This window comes from Doryrhamphus excisus, linkage group LG14, assembly GCF_037039965.1.
Source record: "Doryrhamphus excisus strain RoL-2023G ecotype Guam linkage group LG14, RoL_Dexc_Guam_v1.1, whole genome shotgun sequence".
NCBI classification, from domain to species: domain Eukaryota; kingdom Metazoa; phylum Chordata; class Actinopteri; order Syngnathiformes; family Syngnathidae; genus Doryrhamphus; species Doryrhamphus excisus.
In genome coordinates, this window is record NC_136370.1 from 1,646,842 (window position 1) to 1,663,950 (window position 17,109).

Sequence of the window (17,109 nt, forward strand, 5' to 3'; positions counted from 1 at the left end):
AATATATATATTTTTTACATTTACATTTGACGAGAGTAAAGTACAAAAAAAATTATTAGACTGTATTTAACAAAATAATGGCACATATTTCCAAAATGGACTCCATTTACATAACATATTTTTTATTTTTTTTATTTACATTATATTTTTATTTATATAACATTTGATGTAGTTATGGTATCAAATGGATTTACAGCCCTACTTATTATTTAAGTTATGTATTTTAGTCATTTTAGTCACATGGAGTTAAAATCACACTGAATGTCATAACTCCAAAAAATGGAGTTGTAATGTTTGGAAAATGACGTTGGACAAAAGTTGTAGTATTACAATAAGAAGGTTTACTATTTTTTTTTACATTTAAATTTGACGAGAGTAAAGTACTAAAAAAAATATTAGATCGTATTTAATAGGTCGGGGTTATTATTATTATTATTATTTCATATATATATATATATATATAATTTTTTTGCCAGTATTACAATAAGAATGTTTACTATTTTTTACATTTAAATTTGATGAGCGTAAAGTACAAAAAAAAATATTACATTTTATTTAACAAAATAATGGCCCATATTTCCAAAATGGACTCCCTTTACATAACATTTGATGTAGTTATCGTATCAAATCGATTTACAGCACTACTGATTATTTAAGTTTTTGTGTTAGGTTTTTGTTGTGGGGGCAAGGAAACTAGTCCGGGTTGGTCGGGATTAAAAGGGGCCACTGGAAAATGGCTAATTTTATATATAAGTCATTTTAGTAACATGGAGAATTGAGTTTATGATAAGCGACTCCAAATTGTCCATAGGCATGAATGTGAGTGTGAATGGTTGTTTGTCTATATGTGCCCTGTGATTGGCTGGCTGGCCACCAGTCCAGGGTGGACCCCGCCTCTCGCCTAAAGACAGCTGGGATAGGCTCCAGCACCCCTACGACCCTACGACAATCCTCGCTTGCCATCTTATGTAATCGATGATTGGGGACACAACAGATGGACAACAGAGAACAGTATCACTAAACAACTCGACAGGCAAAGAAACAAAAAATAAAGATAATGCAGGGGACATTTGATGTTGCTGCGAGCGCAAAAATGGTTCCCAGATAGAATGAATGCAGACAAAGCAATCCATTTCGTCTCTTTAGGAATGTCGAACTAAGGCTCATGCAAACTCGTAGTGCCAATCATCAAAATATAAACAACAACAACAAAAAAACATTTCCATACGATAATGGTACATTTTCATTACATTGAAAAGATGATTTGGAATTTTCATCCAATGGGTTTAATTTGGGTTCCAGAATTGGGAATGTTTTCATGTGTCTGCTATAAGCTACCACAAATACAGAACAGGCAAAGCAAAGAAACGTATCAGACAAGCAGGGGTGGCTTCATCGCTAAATTCCAATCAAATCAAATAGCTAATAATACCAAAAAAGAAAAGACAAACAGAAAAGTCCATTTGGGATCAACAGATGGTGTGAATTTCTGTGTAAACACATGATTGGATGACCGGGGCCCTGTCTTTGTCTTTCTTCACAAATCCCCATCAATCTCAGAATACACAGCACAGCGCTAAAGTCAATTACGTCATCATCTCCTGCATACTCTTTAAAAGAAATTGGGAATGGCCAACTGATTGTTGTTGGAGAAAGAGAGAAAAAATATGCTTTATTTTGGTTCCATGTTGGAAGAATGAATAATCATTTTCTGTGTTTTCAAGCAAATGTGGAAATTCCCAAATTCTTTCAAACGTATTCCCTTAGCCTTGATTGTATTTGAGCTTTTAGTATTTTGGTGCAAGAAAACAGAATAACTATGGAGGACCAAAACTGCCAAAATAATAAATAAATAAATAAATAAATAAATAAATAAAAGTGGAAATAAAAACAAAAATGAAAAAAAATCAAAAAATTAAATACAAATAAATAAATATAAATGGAAATAAAAACAAAAATAAAAAAAATATATACATAAATAAATAAAAGCAAAAATAAATACAAAAATAAAAAACAAGATTCAAAAATTTAAAAAAAATGTATTTTTGTTTTTATTTCCATTTATATTTATTTTTTTGTATTTAATTTTTTTCATTTTTTTTCATTTTTGTTTTTATTTATTTATTTATTATTTTGGCAGTTTTGGTCCTCCATAAATAACAAGTAGGCTTGTAAGCAAAAACCAAAAAAAACATCGAAATACAGGAATACAGAAATTCAATGATATCTGTTCTCTCTGTTCTCTCGAGATAACACAAATGCAGGCATTGGAATATGGCACAAAATACAAAAAAAAAAAATCATGAAAAGAAAAATAAATCACACGACTCATGGAATTCTTAAGACGATTCAGTGAAAATGGATTGTTTTGGATAACAAATAAATAGAGTGATGGATGGCAGCATCACCGCTTCCTGATGGTTCACTTTTTTGGTTCAAATTTCACTCTTTTGCGACGACGCGTATTTGCTAATATTTTTATTTTTTTTTGTATGTGTGGACGGGACCTTGGTGCCCACTTTGGATGACCCCATGTGAAAGCGTAGCTCGTGACTTTGTGCGCTTCGGATTCAAATTTATGAGGTAACAAATAGGGGTGGGCGAACTGATCTGCATGTTGATATGTCCATAGCTGAGGTAGTATCGCTATTGGATCAATACTTATGAAATAACATAAAATACCACTCCCATGGTCACCCTTCATATGACCCAAAGTATTGGGTAATATTAAGCCTCATTTATGGCTTCAATGGCTTCTTACTTGTACTCGTGGGGGTTGCTGGAAATCTGAGTGGGGGGGGGTGAGGGGGGTTTCAGAGTTGGTAGCCCGTGTTTGGGATTATTGTACCTGCTGTGATCAGGTCTGGTGCTTGTGTGTCTCACCGAACAATACATTAATATTACTGACACTTACTGGCCAGTGTAGAATATTACATCATCGCGTCTTTGAATGCATCTTCTGAATACCTGATATTGGTATTTTAGTTAATTTAGCCGTTTAAAATATAAAATATAAAATACATAAACATGGTGAAGGATGACGTATATATTGTATATATTTTTCATATATTGTATATATTGTCATCTTGTTTACAAACTCCTTCATATGTCCTGGGACACAGAACATATTTGTTGTCCTCGATGTACGACTTCCGTGGTTCCAAACCGCTCGCATAAATGAATGAAAAACGTAATTTTTCCCATTCAGGAATTGCTTAGAGCCCAAGGATGCAGTCAAATACAGTAAAGTCTCGTTATATCGATATTCTCGGGAGTCGGAAAAAATACCGATATAACAGGACTATCCATATATCCGATCCTGCGCCAAACTGCATTAAAAGTGGGCGGATCTTTGATATGGCATGTAATTTTCTCCTCGAGTTCATGGATTGCGTATCTAGCATGCTTTTGTACTACAATACATTTTGTACTACAGTAAATAAAAATAAACTTACGCTGTAGTGATTACCGGTTACCGGGACATAATTCACCCCGGAACTATCGATAGGGAAGGTGTTGCCACCCGGAGGGGTAGGCGCGAGGGACGGGTGTTTTCCGCTGTGTGTGCTGCACTCTGGTGGTGGAAGTGTGAAAAATAAAGTTGACTGGAAGCAGCCGTTGGCCGTGTTCTTTTTTGGGATTGAAATCCTTAAGCAAAGATTGATTTAAGCTGCTTTTGTATCGATATAAGCAGACCAAATTGGCTGGCGGGAGATGAAAAGGGCATCCTAGTAACCGGATTATCATAATAACCGGGTATCGTACTAACTGAGCTAATTATATCATAAAAGACTAGAAATTTGCCGGGAAATGAAAATAGTATCGTAATAAGTAGTAATTCGTTTTAACCGATATCGATATAACGAGACTTTACTGTACAACCGAAAGAAGAGGACACTTCATTGAACGGCCATCACTATGGAAGTGAAAATGAACATCATCACTCTTTTGGTCCTAACCGCTCAACTGTTGCAACCGTCACTAAGGATAAAGATTATGGAATGCCACTTACAACCCGGTCTGGGAACGGATCTCGCCCATAACCCGAGGACCACCCATTGTAGTTTTTAGTTATTTTGCACTGTTGACTTCATTTTGAGAATTCTAATCTTTATTATCCTTATCTTTATTATTTTGTTGATTGTTTTATATTGTTGTATTTTTTATCGCGATTTGATTTCATTCAATCATCTTGGGGAATTTCCAGTAAATATCGGTGTATTCCCTCGTATGCAATGGATACGCTAATGTGCAGTATCGCCCACCCCTACCAAACGGCGCTCGGAACACCCAAATGTAGCCCACTTTGTCTAACCATGGGGGCGTGATGCTTGAGGATGCCATCATCCAATCCGGTGCAAATGCATGGAAGCACATAGAAAGCAAGCAAATGCAAACTAACCTAGCCCACCTGGATGACCAGTTTCACACTCCTCCAGGTCTTCATCGTCACTGGAACACTCTGCAGATGATACAAGGTCATCCGATGCATGCTTCTTGAGCAGAAGTTGATGGTCAAGACCAGCAAGGACCCCCACGGCCCGAGATGCAAAAAAAAAAAACAGCAGAAAACACAAACATTCATTCTCCAGCTCGGAAAAGTCTTTAACGATGATAGAATACATCTGCAAAAGAACCACAGTAAACAAATCTAGAGTTTCATGGATGGAGATTTATTATTAAAACCTGTACCGTTGAAGAGGATCTGTGCTTCCGTGTGGTGGTGGTGGACATCATGGTGGTTGTCTCGATGAAGGTGGTGGACACATCCGAGGGCATGGCGGTGGACCTGGTGGAACCACTGGGGACATCGCCCACCAACCTCACGCTCCCGTTAATTTTGATGTTGGGGTTGCTTTCTGCGGCCATGTTCAACACTTTCAGGCCGTTGTAGTAAAGGCCCGAGAGCTGACCCTGGAACGGCCGACCACGGTCGCTGCCGCCAATCGCAACGGTGGCTTGAGTGTTGAAAATGGTCAGCTGTCGTCCTAGGGAACGGACAAAGAAACCAATACTACCAATGAAATACTTTGGTTTCGTACAGTTTTTCAAAAGTACTGTTTTTTGTAGTTGTTATGTATTGATGATGATTCAGTTTATGCAGGTTTTTTCATGTAAAACAACAATTGTTTTGTGTTCATGTTTAGACATTTTGGCCAAGAGTGAAAGTTATGCTCGAAATGTATCTTTTCAAAAAAGCGTTTCTTCCTTAGAAGTAAAACTTATGTATGTTCTACTGCTGATTACTAAAGAACGGAAAAAGATAGAAACAAAGTGTCTTTTTCCCGTGAAAGATAAGACTCTAATGCAGTGGTCCCCAAACTAAGGCCCGGGGGCCGGACACGGCCCACTTCCACATTTGACCCGGCCCCTTGAACAATAAAACATGTACATTTTTCTGTCATAGAACTGGAATGGTAACCTATTGTGAGCAACGTTACTACAAACACACTTTGCCCCAGTCATAGAACAAGCAAACAAATAACCCTGACCCTGGCCCCCCTTCAGAGGAGGGAAAAAAGTTTGGTTTGAGTGAAAGTTATGCTTGAAATGTATTTTTCAAAAAAACCTTTCTTCCTTAGAAGTAAAACTTATGTATGTTCTACTGCTGATTACTAAAGAACGGAAAAAGGTAGAAACAAAGTGTCTTTTTCCCGTGAAAGATAAGACCCTAATGGTTCTTTCGGGATATGCCATGTCTATATAGCCCAACATCACAATATTCTGTGTGCCTTGAAAAATCTGTCAAAATCATAAAAAAATGGCCAGTACCGAGAGGGATGCTTTTGAAAACCAATACTACCAATGAAATACTTTGGTTGCGTACAAAAATATAGTTTTTTTGTAGTTGATATGTACATTTTGGCTAAATATATATGGCAACATTTGCGTCAGAGTGAAAGTTATGCTTGAAATGTATTTTTCAAAAAAGCTTTTCTTCCTTAGAAGTAAAACTTATGTATGTTCTACTGCTGATTACTAAAGAACGGAAAAAGGTAGAAACAAAGTGTCTTTTTCCCGTGAAAGATAAGACTCTAATGGTTCTTTCGGGATATGCCATGTCTATATAGCCCAAGAGAACACACAGAATGAAACCAATACTACCAAGGAAATACTTTGGTTTTGTACAGTTTTTCAAAAGTACTGCTTTTTGTAGTTGATATGTATTGATGATGATTCAGTTGCGTTTTTTTCATGTAAAACAACAATTGTTTTGTGTTCATGTTTAGACATTTTGGCTAAGAGTGAAAGTTATGCTTGAAATGTATCTTTTCAAAAAAGCGTTTCTTCCTTAGAAGTAAAACTTATGTATGTTCTACTGCTGATTACTAAAGAACGGAAAAAGGTAGAAACAAAGTGTCTTTTTCCTGTTAAAGATAAGACTCTAATGCAGTGGTCCCCAAACTATGGCCTGGGGGCCGGACACGGCCCACTTCCACATTTGACCCGGCCCCTTGAACAATAAAGCATGTACATTTTTCTGTCATAGAACTGGAATGGTAACCTATTGTGAGCAACGTTACTACAAACACACTTTGCCCCAGTCATAGAACAAACAAACAAATAACCCTGACCCTGGCCCCCCTTCAGAGGAGGGAAAAAAGTTTGGTTTGAGTGAAAGTTATGCTTGAAATGTATTTTTCAAAAAAACCTTTCTTCCTTAGAAGTAAAACTTATGTATGTTCTACTGCTGATTACTAAAGAACGGAAAAAGGTAAAAACAAAGTGTCTTTTTCCCGTGAAAGATAAGACCCTAATGGTTCTTTCGGGATATGCCATGTCTATATAGCCCAACATCACAATATTCTGTGTGCCTTGAAAAATCAGTCAAAATAATTAAAAATGACCGGTACCGAGAGGGATGCTTTTGAAAAATGTCTGGGATCGGATGACTTAAATATCTTTTGTGAATGTAGTCATGAACGTGGCCCCTGCATCCTAAACTTTACATTTTCTGTAAACGACTCTCGGGCGGAAACAGTTTTGGACACTGGCGCCATCCCGTTTAGGAAGTAAATAAGCGTGGGACGTGATTTCAATTACCTTTTTCTTGTAGCCATTCTTCTACCGGTCTGGAGTATTTGAAAGGAATTTTCTTATTGGCCATTTGATAGCGTTCAATGTCACTGTTTCCTGCAGTTGAAGAACAAATTAGTGAGGATCAAGATTCTACGTGAAACAAGACAGATTAGTTGTTTTATTCACTTTCAAAGAAGATGTCATTCATTCAGTTCTTTTTGGAATTACAGATTTCTCTTATTTTTAGGGTTTGTTCCCAAAAACACAACACTGGTTTTACAGCTTATGGGTGACAAAATGTGGTCTACAAAAAGGTCAGCTGATGCAGAACCACCAGACCAAGTTGAATAGAAGGTTCTAAAACGGTCGTTACCTGTTGGGAAGTGTTCATTGATGGACCAGTTATCAACCTGCAGAGTTGCATTACCGCCATTCCTGGTAAAGCGGACCACATGATACTTCCCATCATTCACTGGGGTGCTGCCTTCTTGCACGCTGATGTCCACCGTCCCGATGTTGAATGTCACGCCAATTTTGCCTTGTTGCTAAAATAAATCACATCATTGATTGTAAATAGAAACCGATATGTACTTATGCTAATTATGTAGCTTATTTTTACACTTAACACTTTGATATTTTGATCATTCAATCAATGATTTTGAGATCCTGGGATCTAATAATGTGATTTATCAGTGTAATACTAAGGGACACATGCCGAAATATGGTATCCTAATGGCACAGGTGCTGACGTAAACGCAGCAGCTATAAGTGCTGTTGTGTACTTGTTGTATTTACCATATTTCACAGACCATTTCTAAAAATGCAAATCATGTTTATTTTATATTCTGTTTTATTTGACTATATTTTAGTCATATTGCGTTGCATTTGATTTTTTTGAAGTAAAATTTTTTAGGGCTGTTCTTTGCCAGGAAGTCTTTGGGTTCACTGGAATTTAACCTTTCCTTCCACCCTGTGCTTGCTATTTCTAGTTTAAAACTTTAATAACTAGAATGTATACGCAATTACCGGAACTGCATTGTTGTTTTCAAACTAATAGAAAACAGGTCAAAGTTCACCTTTTTCCTCTTTGATGCTGAAATAAAAATCATTCTTACTTGTTTTGAGTACCGGTGGAATAGCATCCGTTTTCAAAAAAGTACTTTCAAGCAAAATGCTTCTTGTAAAAGTGTTAGAACACAGTGAAATGATCACTTCAAAGAGCAGAACTCAAGATGGCCGTACATCTGTCTCATGTTCTGAACTTGAAACCTTCCTCTTTCGGTGAAGAAAAACTTACAGTATCACTCGGATGCTGTGAACATCCAGCAGCAACACATTGTTTTGGCATAACTATTATTTGGATGCAAATTGAGGATCTACTTCCAGAATCATTTGTTATTCTGCTGGAAACTTCTGGAAATGAGGCTGAGTTGCATCAAATATGAATGACTTTGAAAAATCGTACAATGTAGAACATAATTACAAACAATATATATAACTTTTACTCTATTAAAAAAGTTTGGACTTATATTTTGGACTTCTATCCTCACAGTACCACAATTGGTACGACTATGAACTTACTATGTGCAGCATGAGATAGTCGCCCAGACCAGGAGCGCTGTCAATCCTGACAAGGATGCCATCTTTCAGTGACGTACTGAAGCCCACGGTCAGCCTGTCGGTTCTGGTGCTTGGTCTCTCATTGGCCGGCCACTTGAACGTTACGAGGCCCCCTCCTTTGCCAAAGATGTACGTGGTCCCAGCTGAGACGAGAGGAAAGTTTGATCATAATTAGGAGTGCAGTCATTTTAATTATCTGGCCGATCATAGGCCTCAATGTTCAAATCGTTTTTTTTGCGAATGAACATTGAATCATAAACGGGAAGCTATCTGTTTATTTGTTACATTTTAAGAATAAACAAACTGATTTCAGCCTCTTACTAAAAATAACGTGCACCAAAAATGATTGGTCATCATTTTCCTCACGATCCGTACTGGAAACTCGATCTGTTCTTGACTTGTACTACCCGTATGTGAGCGATATCATCAGTCGACTTATTTCTAACAGTTTGTACTAAGTATGTGCAATACAAGTATTCATATCATATTTCAATGATTTGAAGTTTTGCTAAGAGGATATGTTTGGATGAACGGTTGGTAAATTGTCTATGTAAGCCAGGGGTCTGAAACTCAATTTACTTGGGGGCCACTGGAGCTCAGGTCTGGGTGAGACTGGGCCGCATCAGGTTTTCCAAAAAAATACAAAAAACCGCATTCATTAAAAACAAAAAAAAATTAAAAACTTTGCTTTGGTTTCAAGTTTCTACAATAAAAGCTCTGATAAAACATTCCACTGTTCTCAAATATCTTATTTTTTCAGATTAAAATGAACAAAGCATTATTAGAGCCCTGTAGACATGACAAAACACGACTATAGTCACATTTATACTCTTTATTTACAACATATTGCGCAACTGCAGGGTCTTGAGACACATGCTAACTCGCAAACTAGAGAGCTAGCGACCTAAACGGTAGCCTTCAAGTTATTTCCTTTCAACTTAAATCGCCAAAAACTTACCACTTCCACACGGATAGGGAGGATAACTACTAACAGTTATTTAACCTTTAACATGAACATGAATCAAACGTAATCATTTTTTCTGGGTACATGATACCATACAGCATCCATATAAAAAACTTACCACTTCCACACGGATAGGGAGGATAACTATTAACAGTTATTTAACCTTTAACATGAACATGAATCAAACGTAATAATTTTTTCTGGGTACATGATACCATACAGCATCCATATAAAAAACTTACCACTTCCACACGGATAGGGAGGATAACTATTAACAGTTATTTAACCTTTAACATGAACATGAATCAAACGTAATAATTTTTTCTGGGTACATGATACCATACAGCATCCATATAAAAAACGTACCACTTCCACACGGATAGGGAGGATAACTATTAACAGTTATTTAACCTTTAACATGAACATGAATCAAACGTAATCATTTTTTCTGGGTACATGATACCATACAGCATCCATATAAAAAACTTACCACTTCCACACGGATAGGGAGGATAACTATTAACAGTTATTTAACCTTTAACATGAACATGAATCAAACGTAATAATTTTTTCTGGGTACATGATACCATACAGCATCCATATAAAAAACTTACCACTTCCACACGGATAGGGAGGATAACTATTAACAGTTATTTAACCTTTAACATGAACATGAATCAAACGTAATAATTTTTTCTGGGTACATGATACCATACAGCATCCATATAAAAAACTTACCACTTCCACACGGATAGGGAGGATAACTATTAACAGTTATTTAACCTTTAACATGAACATGAATCAAACGTAATAATTTTTTCTGGGTACATGATACCATACAGCATCCATATCAAACTTTAAACTTTCATATCAAGGCGGGGGCCACATTTTGCCCGCGGGCAACTTGTTTGAGACCCCTGATGTAAGCCATTCAACTGACATACTGCTAAATATATTCATCACTAAACAGTACAGGATGATATTTTCAATGGCGGTTGGCATCCTTAAGGACTCGTCCACATCTGCCCGGTTAGCTCTTGGACAATGATCAAGCATTTTTATGTAGGTGAATGCAGTACAGACAAGGCAGTGTTTAGATAAAGTAAAGTTGAGTAAAGTACATAAAGTACTCACGGTCATTGCACTGCGTTCCCGTGTAGGAGGTCATGGAGCAGTCACAAGTGTAGTTCTCCCATTGCTGGATGCAAATACCCATGTTGGCGCATGAGTCCTCCTGACAGGTGGTGCTTGGTCCTGGCCAGCGGTCACCAAAATCGTACAAAGAAACACACGCACAAAATAAAAAGCTGGGTTTAACAGGAAATGGAGTCATCCTCTGTGGCACACAGTAAGAAGCTTTTTCTTGTACAGATGGTTTGTTCATGAAGTGTACAGGCAGTGTATGACGCCCAATTTGGATTTGGTTATAAAAATTGGATTTTTAATGGTAATGGTTTAATTTCATTTGAACATGCATCAGATTCCAATTGAGTGCATCCCATAATCAGTTCCCAGTTCCACATGTCCAAAAGGAGTAGGAAGAAGCAAAGCTTATTAAATCCTACCCCTCCATCTGGTACTTTTACAATCACTAACTGTTACATTTGTTCACTTCCTGCTTTCATAATATAGTTTAAAACATTTTGGGAAATTTTTTTGAAAATTTTTTGAAAATTTTTTGAAAATTTTTTGAAATTTTTTTGAAATTTTTTTTGAAAATTTTTTGAAAATGTTTTGAAATTTTTTTGAAATTTTTTTGAATTTTTTTTGAAATTTTTTTGAAATTTTTTTGAAATTTTTTTGAATTTTTTTTGTCATGCACTGAAGTATGAGCATCCAATGCCATAATGGGTACCATAGTAAGTATCAATATAGTGATATATATAGCACATCATGACTGGTTCAAGACTCTTCATCCTTGTATTTAGCAAACATCAACTGCTTGTATTGTTTCTTGAATTGGCTCATCGTTGTGCATTGTTTGATTTCCTTACTCAATCCATTCCATAGTTTGATTCCACATACTGAAATGCTATGGCTAGCATAACGTAGTCCTAGCATAGAAGTGTTTCAAATGTACTTCTTCCCTGAGATCATATTTCTCCTCTCTTGTAGAGAAGTATTGGATGACATTTTTAGCTAATTGGTTGTTTTTAGCCTTATGCATTATTTTAGCTGTTTGAAGATGAACTATATCAGCAAGTTGAAGTATTTGTGATTTTAGAAATAAGGAGTTAGTATGTTCTCTGTAGGCGGCATTATGAATTATCCTTACTGGCCTTTTTTGCAGTACATTTAGCCAGTGAAGATTGCTTTTATAGTTATTATCCCATATTTCCACACAATAAGTAAGATATGGTAGAACCAGAGAGCAATAAAGAGTGTGGAGTGATTTCTGATTGAGAACAAATTTTGCTTTGTTCAATACTGAAATATTTCTGGCCACCTTATGTTGTATATTTGTAATAATATGAGGTTTCCAGCTCATATTTTCATCTATTGTGATCCCCAGAAATGTATTTTGGTTCACCCTTTCAATGTCTACACCGTCTATTTGTATTTGCTGGTACGTGTCCTTTCTACTGTTAGCAAACAGCATGATTTTAGTTTTATTTAGGCTAGGTCGGCTAGGAACTTCCAATACTCTATCGGTCATTGTTGCGACTTTTAGACCGATTTTGATTGACTGCCACATTTAGAGGGAATTTTGGGGTGTCAAAGTAGTTCAGAGGAGAAAAAGCGGAGTTCACCGAGTACTCTTGCTAATATCAACGATAAATGTACATCAATATCTGTGTAAAAGAAATGTAAACTCTGTTTACATTTGTTGACAAACAGGTTTACTCTGCCCCCTACAAGTTTGCGGGTTAAATACTAGGGGGTTGCTGACCCCTGGTCTAGCGAACTGGAGGTAGCAGAGATGAGGATGGGAGTGACCGGGATGGATAGGACCAGGAAGGAGAGGCCTTGGAGATAAAATGCCTTATATTTGTATTTTACATCATGTAGACATTTTTATGCTTGCAAATGCTTAATTTCGGCCAAGAATATGTCAAATTTGATGAAATTTTTTTTATTTTTTATTTTTTAGAAATAATAGATATTTTGTAGTTAACCATGAGATAGCAATAATTACGTGTGCTGAGTGTAAACTCACCTGCTGAAATATTTCTGGTTGTTGGTCAGGATGAAGTAAAGTTTGCAATGAAGGTCAAGCGGCGCATGGCAATGCACTTTCACATAAAAAATATGATGCGTTGGTGCGGAAAAAGATGTACACATTCAGTGGGAAAAATTAGTATTTGACCCCCTGCTGATTTTGACCCCTTCACAAAGATATGAACAGACCATAATATTTATGGTAGGTTTATTGTAACCAAGAGAAACGACCTTTAAACACATTAGCAAACGTTTTAAATGGATTTATATTTGTGGAGGGAAATAAGTATTTGATCCCAATGCAAAATATGGCCGAGCGAGTTAGTGGCGAGGTCTCATCTGACCACAAGTGAGGCATTCAGGTATTCCTGAGCAAGGGGGGGGGGGGGTCACGGCGGGATTTCAACCCCTAACAACATAGCGTCTTCCTAATGCTTCTCTTGCTGACTCTGCTCCCAACTCCCTTGACATCACGGACCAGCTCTTCCCGTCATTCTCACAATCAGCCCATTCTGGTCTTGCTCAGGTCTACCTCCTTTGAGCTCTTTGGTCTTGCCCACGGTGGTGAGGTGACGAGGGTTGCATAACAGTTGGGGGTTGCATTAATAACAATAATAATAATAATAATGGATTTATTGAAGTACAATGAAGTTATTCATTCACTCCTTGGTCGCACCTGTGCTGGTATTCTACATCTGTAGCTACAAGTGCTGCAGGGTCATCTAACAGGAAACTGGATGGGAAGTCACATTTCCAGCAGATGTTTTTGCAGAGGTGCTGGAAATGTGAATTTGTTTTCAAACATTTTCATGCTAAGCTAAACTCAACTCTGAACCCCTGACATCACTTCCTGTCCGAGTTCTTCCAGCAACACACACATGCATTTATTTGTATTGTTTATGTCTACTATATTGGGTAATATGAGTGTAAAGGTGACTATAGGGGTGCTATTTCACATCTTGAAGGCTCTAATAATGTTAAAAACATTTTTAGAAGGTCGTAAACAGGTTTTTTTTATGCTCTAATGTACAAATAATGGATCCTGTTCAGTTATCACAGTCACGCCTGGATACAATAAACCACAGTAAACAAGTACTTTAGTACTGCAGTACTTTCCTAAACTCACACAACATTTTTGCTTTATACTTTTTATTGTTATTTTTTCTGTGAGATTGTTTTTTTTGTTTTTTTTCCACATCCTGTGTATTTCCGTCAAATTCCGGAAAGTTCATATTTTTCTAAGTGGATAAAGTTGGGCCTTCAGCAGGGGATCAAACACTTATTTTTCCCCACCGTACAATCACACATACAAATGAGACAGCAGCTTGCCATGGACATGAAACAAGGCCAACAGACTGATGTGATTGATGAGATTTTATTTTGAAAAATAAATCAATCATCCATTATTTTATTATTGCACAGTGAATAACATTGGAATCAAACTCAATTTCGATGTCACAACAATGGACAGACATGGAACACACCGTCACTTGCTGCAAACAAACATTCATTTATGTAACATGGGAGTCTGATAAAGCAAAAAAAAAAAAAAAAAGAAGCAAAAGAAAAAAAACGGTCCACTCAATGTCCACTTGAATGATATGGCAGCCAACCAGGAACTATTAGTGAATTGGGAATGATTTCCATGCAAACAAGAAGAGCATCGAGAAGCTTAAGAGGATGACCAAAACAACTTGGACAGGAAGATGGAAACATTTTGTCCATTGACGTCGTCTTGTATGAAAATGTATGAAAAGCCCGTCGTGATGCTGCCGTCGATGAGAAGCCAAATGAAAACAACTTTGGCATGTTTTCAAGGTTTTCATAAAAATTATTGTTATTATTTTTGTTGCCACTGTGTATTATGAACTACATAAATGTGTAACTGGAGTAAAATAGTCAAATAATAACAAGCGTATTTTCAGTCTCAGGGACGGGGTCCATCTCTGTATTTAACCTTCCTCTTGTGTTAGCTTTCTAGTATCTCTAGTATCTCTTATGTTAACGGGTCGGTTTTGACCCATATTATGTATTAAATCAGCTATAAAATACACTAAAAACAATAAGTTACTATCAAATTTGCTTCTCATGTCTTGGTTACCTTCTTAGGCTTCCTCATCCATGAAAATGTTGCTTTTAATACTTTTGGTGTGGCCATGTAGGCCTTTTTTTGTCACTATACCCCTCCATTTCTATTTCCAAAAATGAACCTCAAAAGAATCATATTCATAAATTGAAGGTTATTTTGTTACCTGGCTATTACTGAGGGATATAGAACATTCATTCATTCATTTTCTACCGCAATGGTCTCAAACACGTGGCCCGCGGGCCAAATGTGGCCCGCATGACACAAGTTTGAGGCCCCCGCCTTGATATGAAAGTTTAATGTTTGATATGGATGCCGTATGGTATCATGTACCCAGAAAAAATTATTACGTTTGATTCATGTTCATGTTAAAGGTTAAATAACTGTTAATAGTTATCCTCCCTATCCGTGTGGAAGTGGTAAGTTTTTGGCTATTTAAGTTGAAAGGAAATAACTTGAAGGCTACCGTTTAGGTCGCTAGCGCTCTAGTTTGCGAGTTAGCATGTGTCTCAAGACCCTGCAGACCCGAGTAAATTGAGTTTGAGACCCCTGTTCTACCGCTTTTCCTCACGAGGGTCGCGGGGGGTGCTGGAGCCTATCACAGCTGTCTTGGGGCGAGAGGCGGGGTCCACCCTGGACTGGTGGCCAGCCAATCCCAGGGCACATATAGACAAACAACCATTCACACTCACATTCATACCTATGGACAATTTGCAGTGGCTAATTAACCTAGCATGTTTTTGGAATGTGGGAGGAAACCGGAGTACCCGGAGAAAACCCACGCATGCACGGGGAGAACATGCAAACTCCACACAGAGATGGCCGAGTGTCTCCTAGCTGTGAGGTCTGCGCGCTAACCACTCGACTGCCGTGCCGCCTTCATTGTAATATTATATAATAGGTCGGTGCCGACGCTAACACAAGAGGAGGGTTAACATACATAAGTATACATATGTATTTTAACATACATAAGGCACGTGCTAAAACATACACTTGAAGTGTCAAGTGTTGAATGCAGCAAAAGAAGAGACCAAAAACGCAACAAAACGTTTCTTCGTACCGCCTGAACGGAAGCAAAACATTGACTTTAGTTATTATACTTTTAAATGTAGTTTTTTAATTCATCTTCTCCCACAAATCCATCAAAGTCCTCATCTTCTGGATCTGAATTGAATCGCTGGGCCATTTGGCCATCAAACATGCCAGGTTCCCTCTCACCATTGTCTGAGTCGTCCTGTTCGCTAAAGCTGGGATTCCACAGAGTGGAAAATACTGTCTTGTTTACGAAACATAACTCTATTTTACAGCTTAGTATTAAGAGTATTAATGTTGTACTTGTACCTATGGGTGTAAAAATCCGATATCTTATATACGAACATATCTACATTTCGTCTAAATTTAGTAGGCGTGGCTTATACACCAGGATTGAATTGAATTGAGGAAAAGCTCATTCATTGATTTATTTTGGATACTGCTTGTCCTCATGAGAGTCCCAGTTGACACCCTGGACTGGTTTCCAGTCCATCACAGGGCCCATGTAGAGAACTCGAGGGGCATATTTTATTTATATTTATTTATTATTATTATTTATTTTTATAGCAAAAATAACTTCATTTTAGTAATTTAAAAATTTTATTTAATTTAAATTAAAAAAAATTAATTTAATTTAAATTAAAAAAAATTAATTTAATTTTAATTTAATTTTAATTAAAAAATAATATTAAGTTGAAATGTCACAGATAAATAAAAAATAAAGATGCACCTTTTTCCGTGGAATATATATAATTTTTTTGCGCATTTACATGTCATCAAATTGGCCCTTTTTTATTTTTATGTGGCCCTCTGTGGAAAATGTTTGGACACCCCTGATTTAGAGTACCCAACTGGCCCATCATTGATGCTTTGGGGGATGCGGAAGCTAGAACAGAATCCGGAGAATTCCCATTTATGCGCGCACGGGAAAAATCTGTAAACTCAACACAAAGGTGCTCCAAAGGAGATTTGAACCCTCGATGTTCTGACTTCTGACACCTCGCCATGCTGTAGCGAAACTGGAAGTGTAATGGTGATTCGGACGCTGTCAGACGGCGGCCAATGTGGCCAATAAAAAACCAGGTCCCCGAGGTTCGGCCTCGCCTTAACGATGCACAGCAGAGGCAACAAGTACAGTTAAGAGCAATGATGAACGGCCTATCGGATGCAAGGAGGCGGAGCTACTGTTTGTGTTGAGCCGGTAGAACGACCTGCCAGAGCTTGCGTT

At 37.3% G+C, this 17,109-nt stretch overlaps 1 protein-coding gene across 13 annotated transcripts in view; it reads right to left on the reverse strand.

The window, feature by feature from the left end:
* Window positions 1-17,109, reverse strand: part of nrxn3a (neurexin 3a) — a 109,917-nt gene that overhangs the window by 12,866 nt on the left and 79,942 nt on the right. For 6 of the 13 annotated variants that reach the window (XR_009130340.2, XM_058077782.2, XM_058077791.2 and 3 more), the window contains 6 exons: window positions 10,739-10,858; window positions 8,602-8,783; window positions 7,394-7,565; window positions 7,045-7,134; window positions 4,693-4,988; window positions 4,403-4,496 (listed from right to left, as the gene is read on the reverse strand). Coding sequence is in view for 9 of the 13 variants with exons in the window: in XM_058077782.2 (XP_057933765.2) it covers window positions 4,403-4,496; window positions 4,693-4,988; window positions 7,045-7,134; window positions 7,394-7,565; window positions 8,602-8,783; window positions 10,739-10,858 (954 nt within the window). In the remaining 4 variants the exon portion in view is untranslated. The remainder of the gene's footprint in view (window positions 1-4,402; window positions 4,497-4,692; window positions 4,989-7,044; window positions 7,135-7,393; window positions 7,566-8,601; window positions 8,784-10,738; window positions 10,859-17,109) is intronic. The other 7 variants (XR_009130341.2, XM_058077784.2, XM_058077781.2 and 4 more) reach the window with 3 other exon arrangements.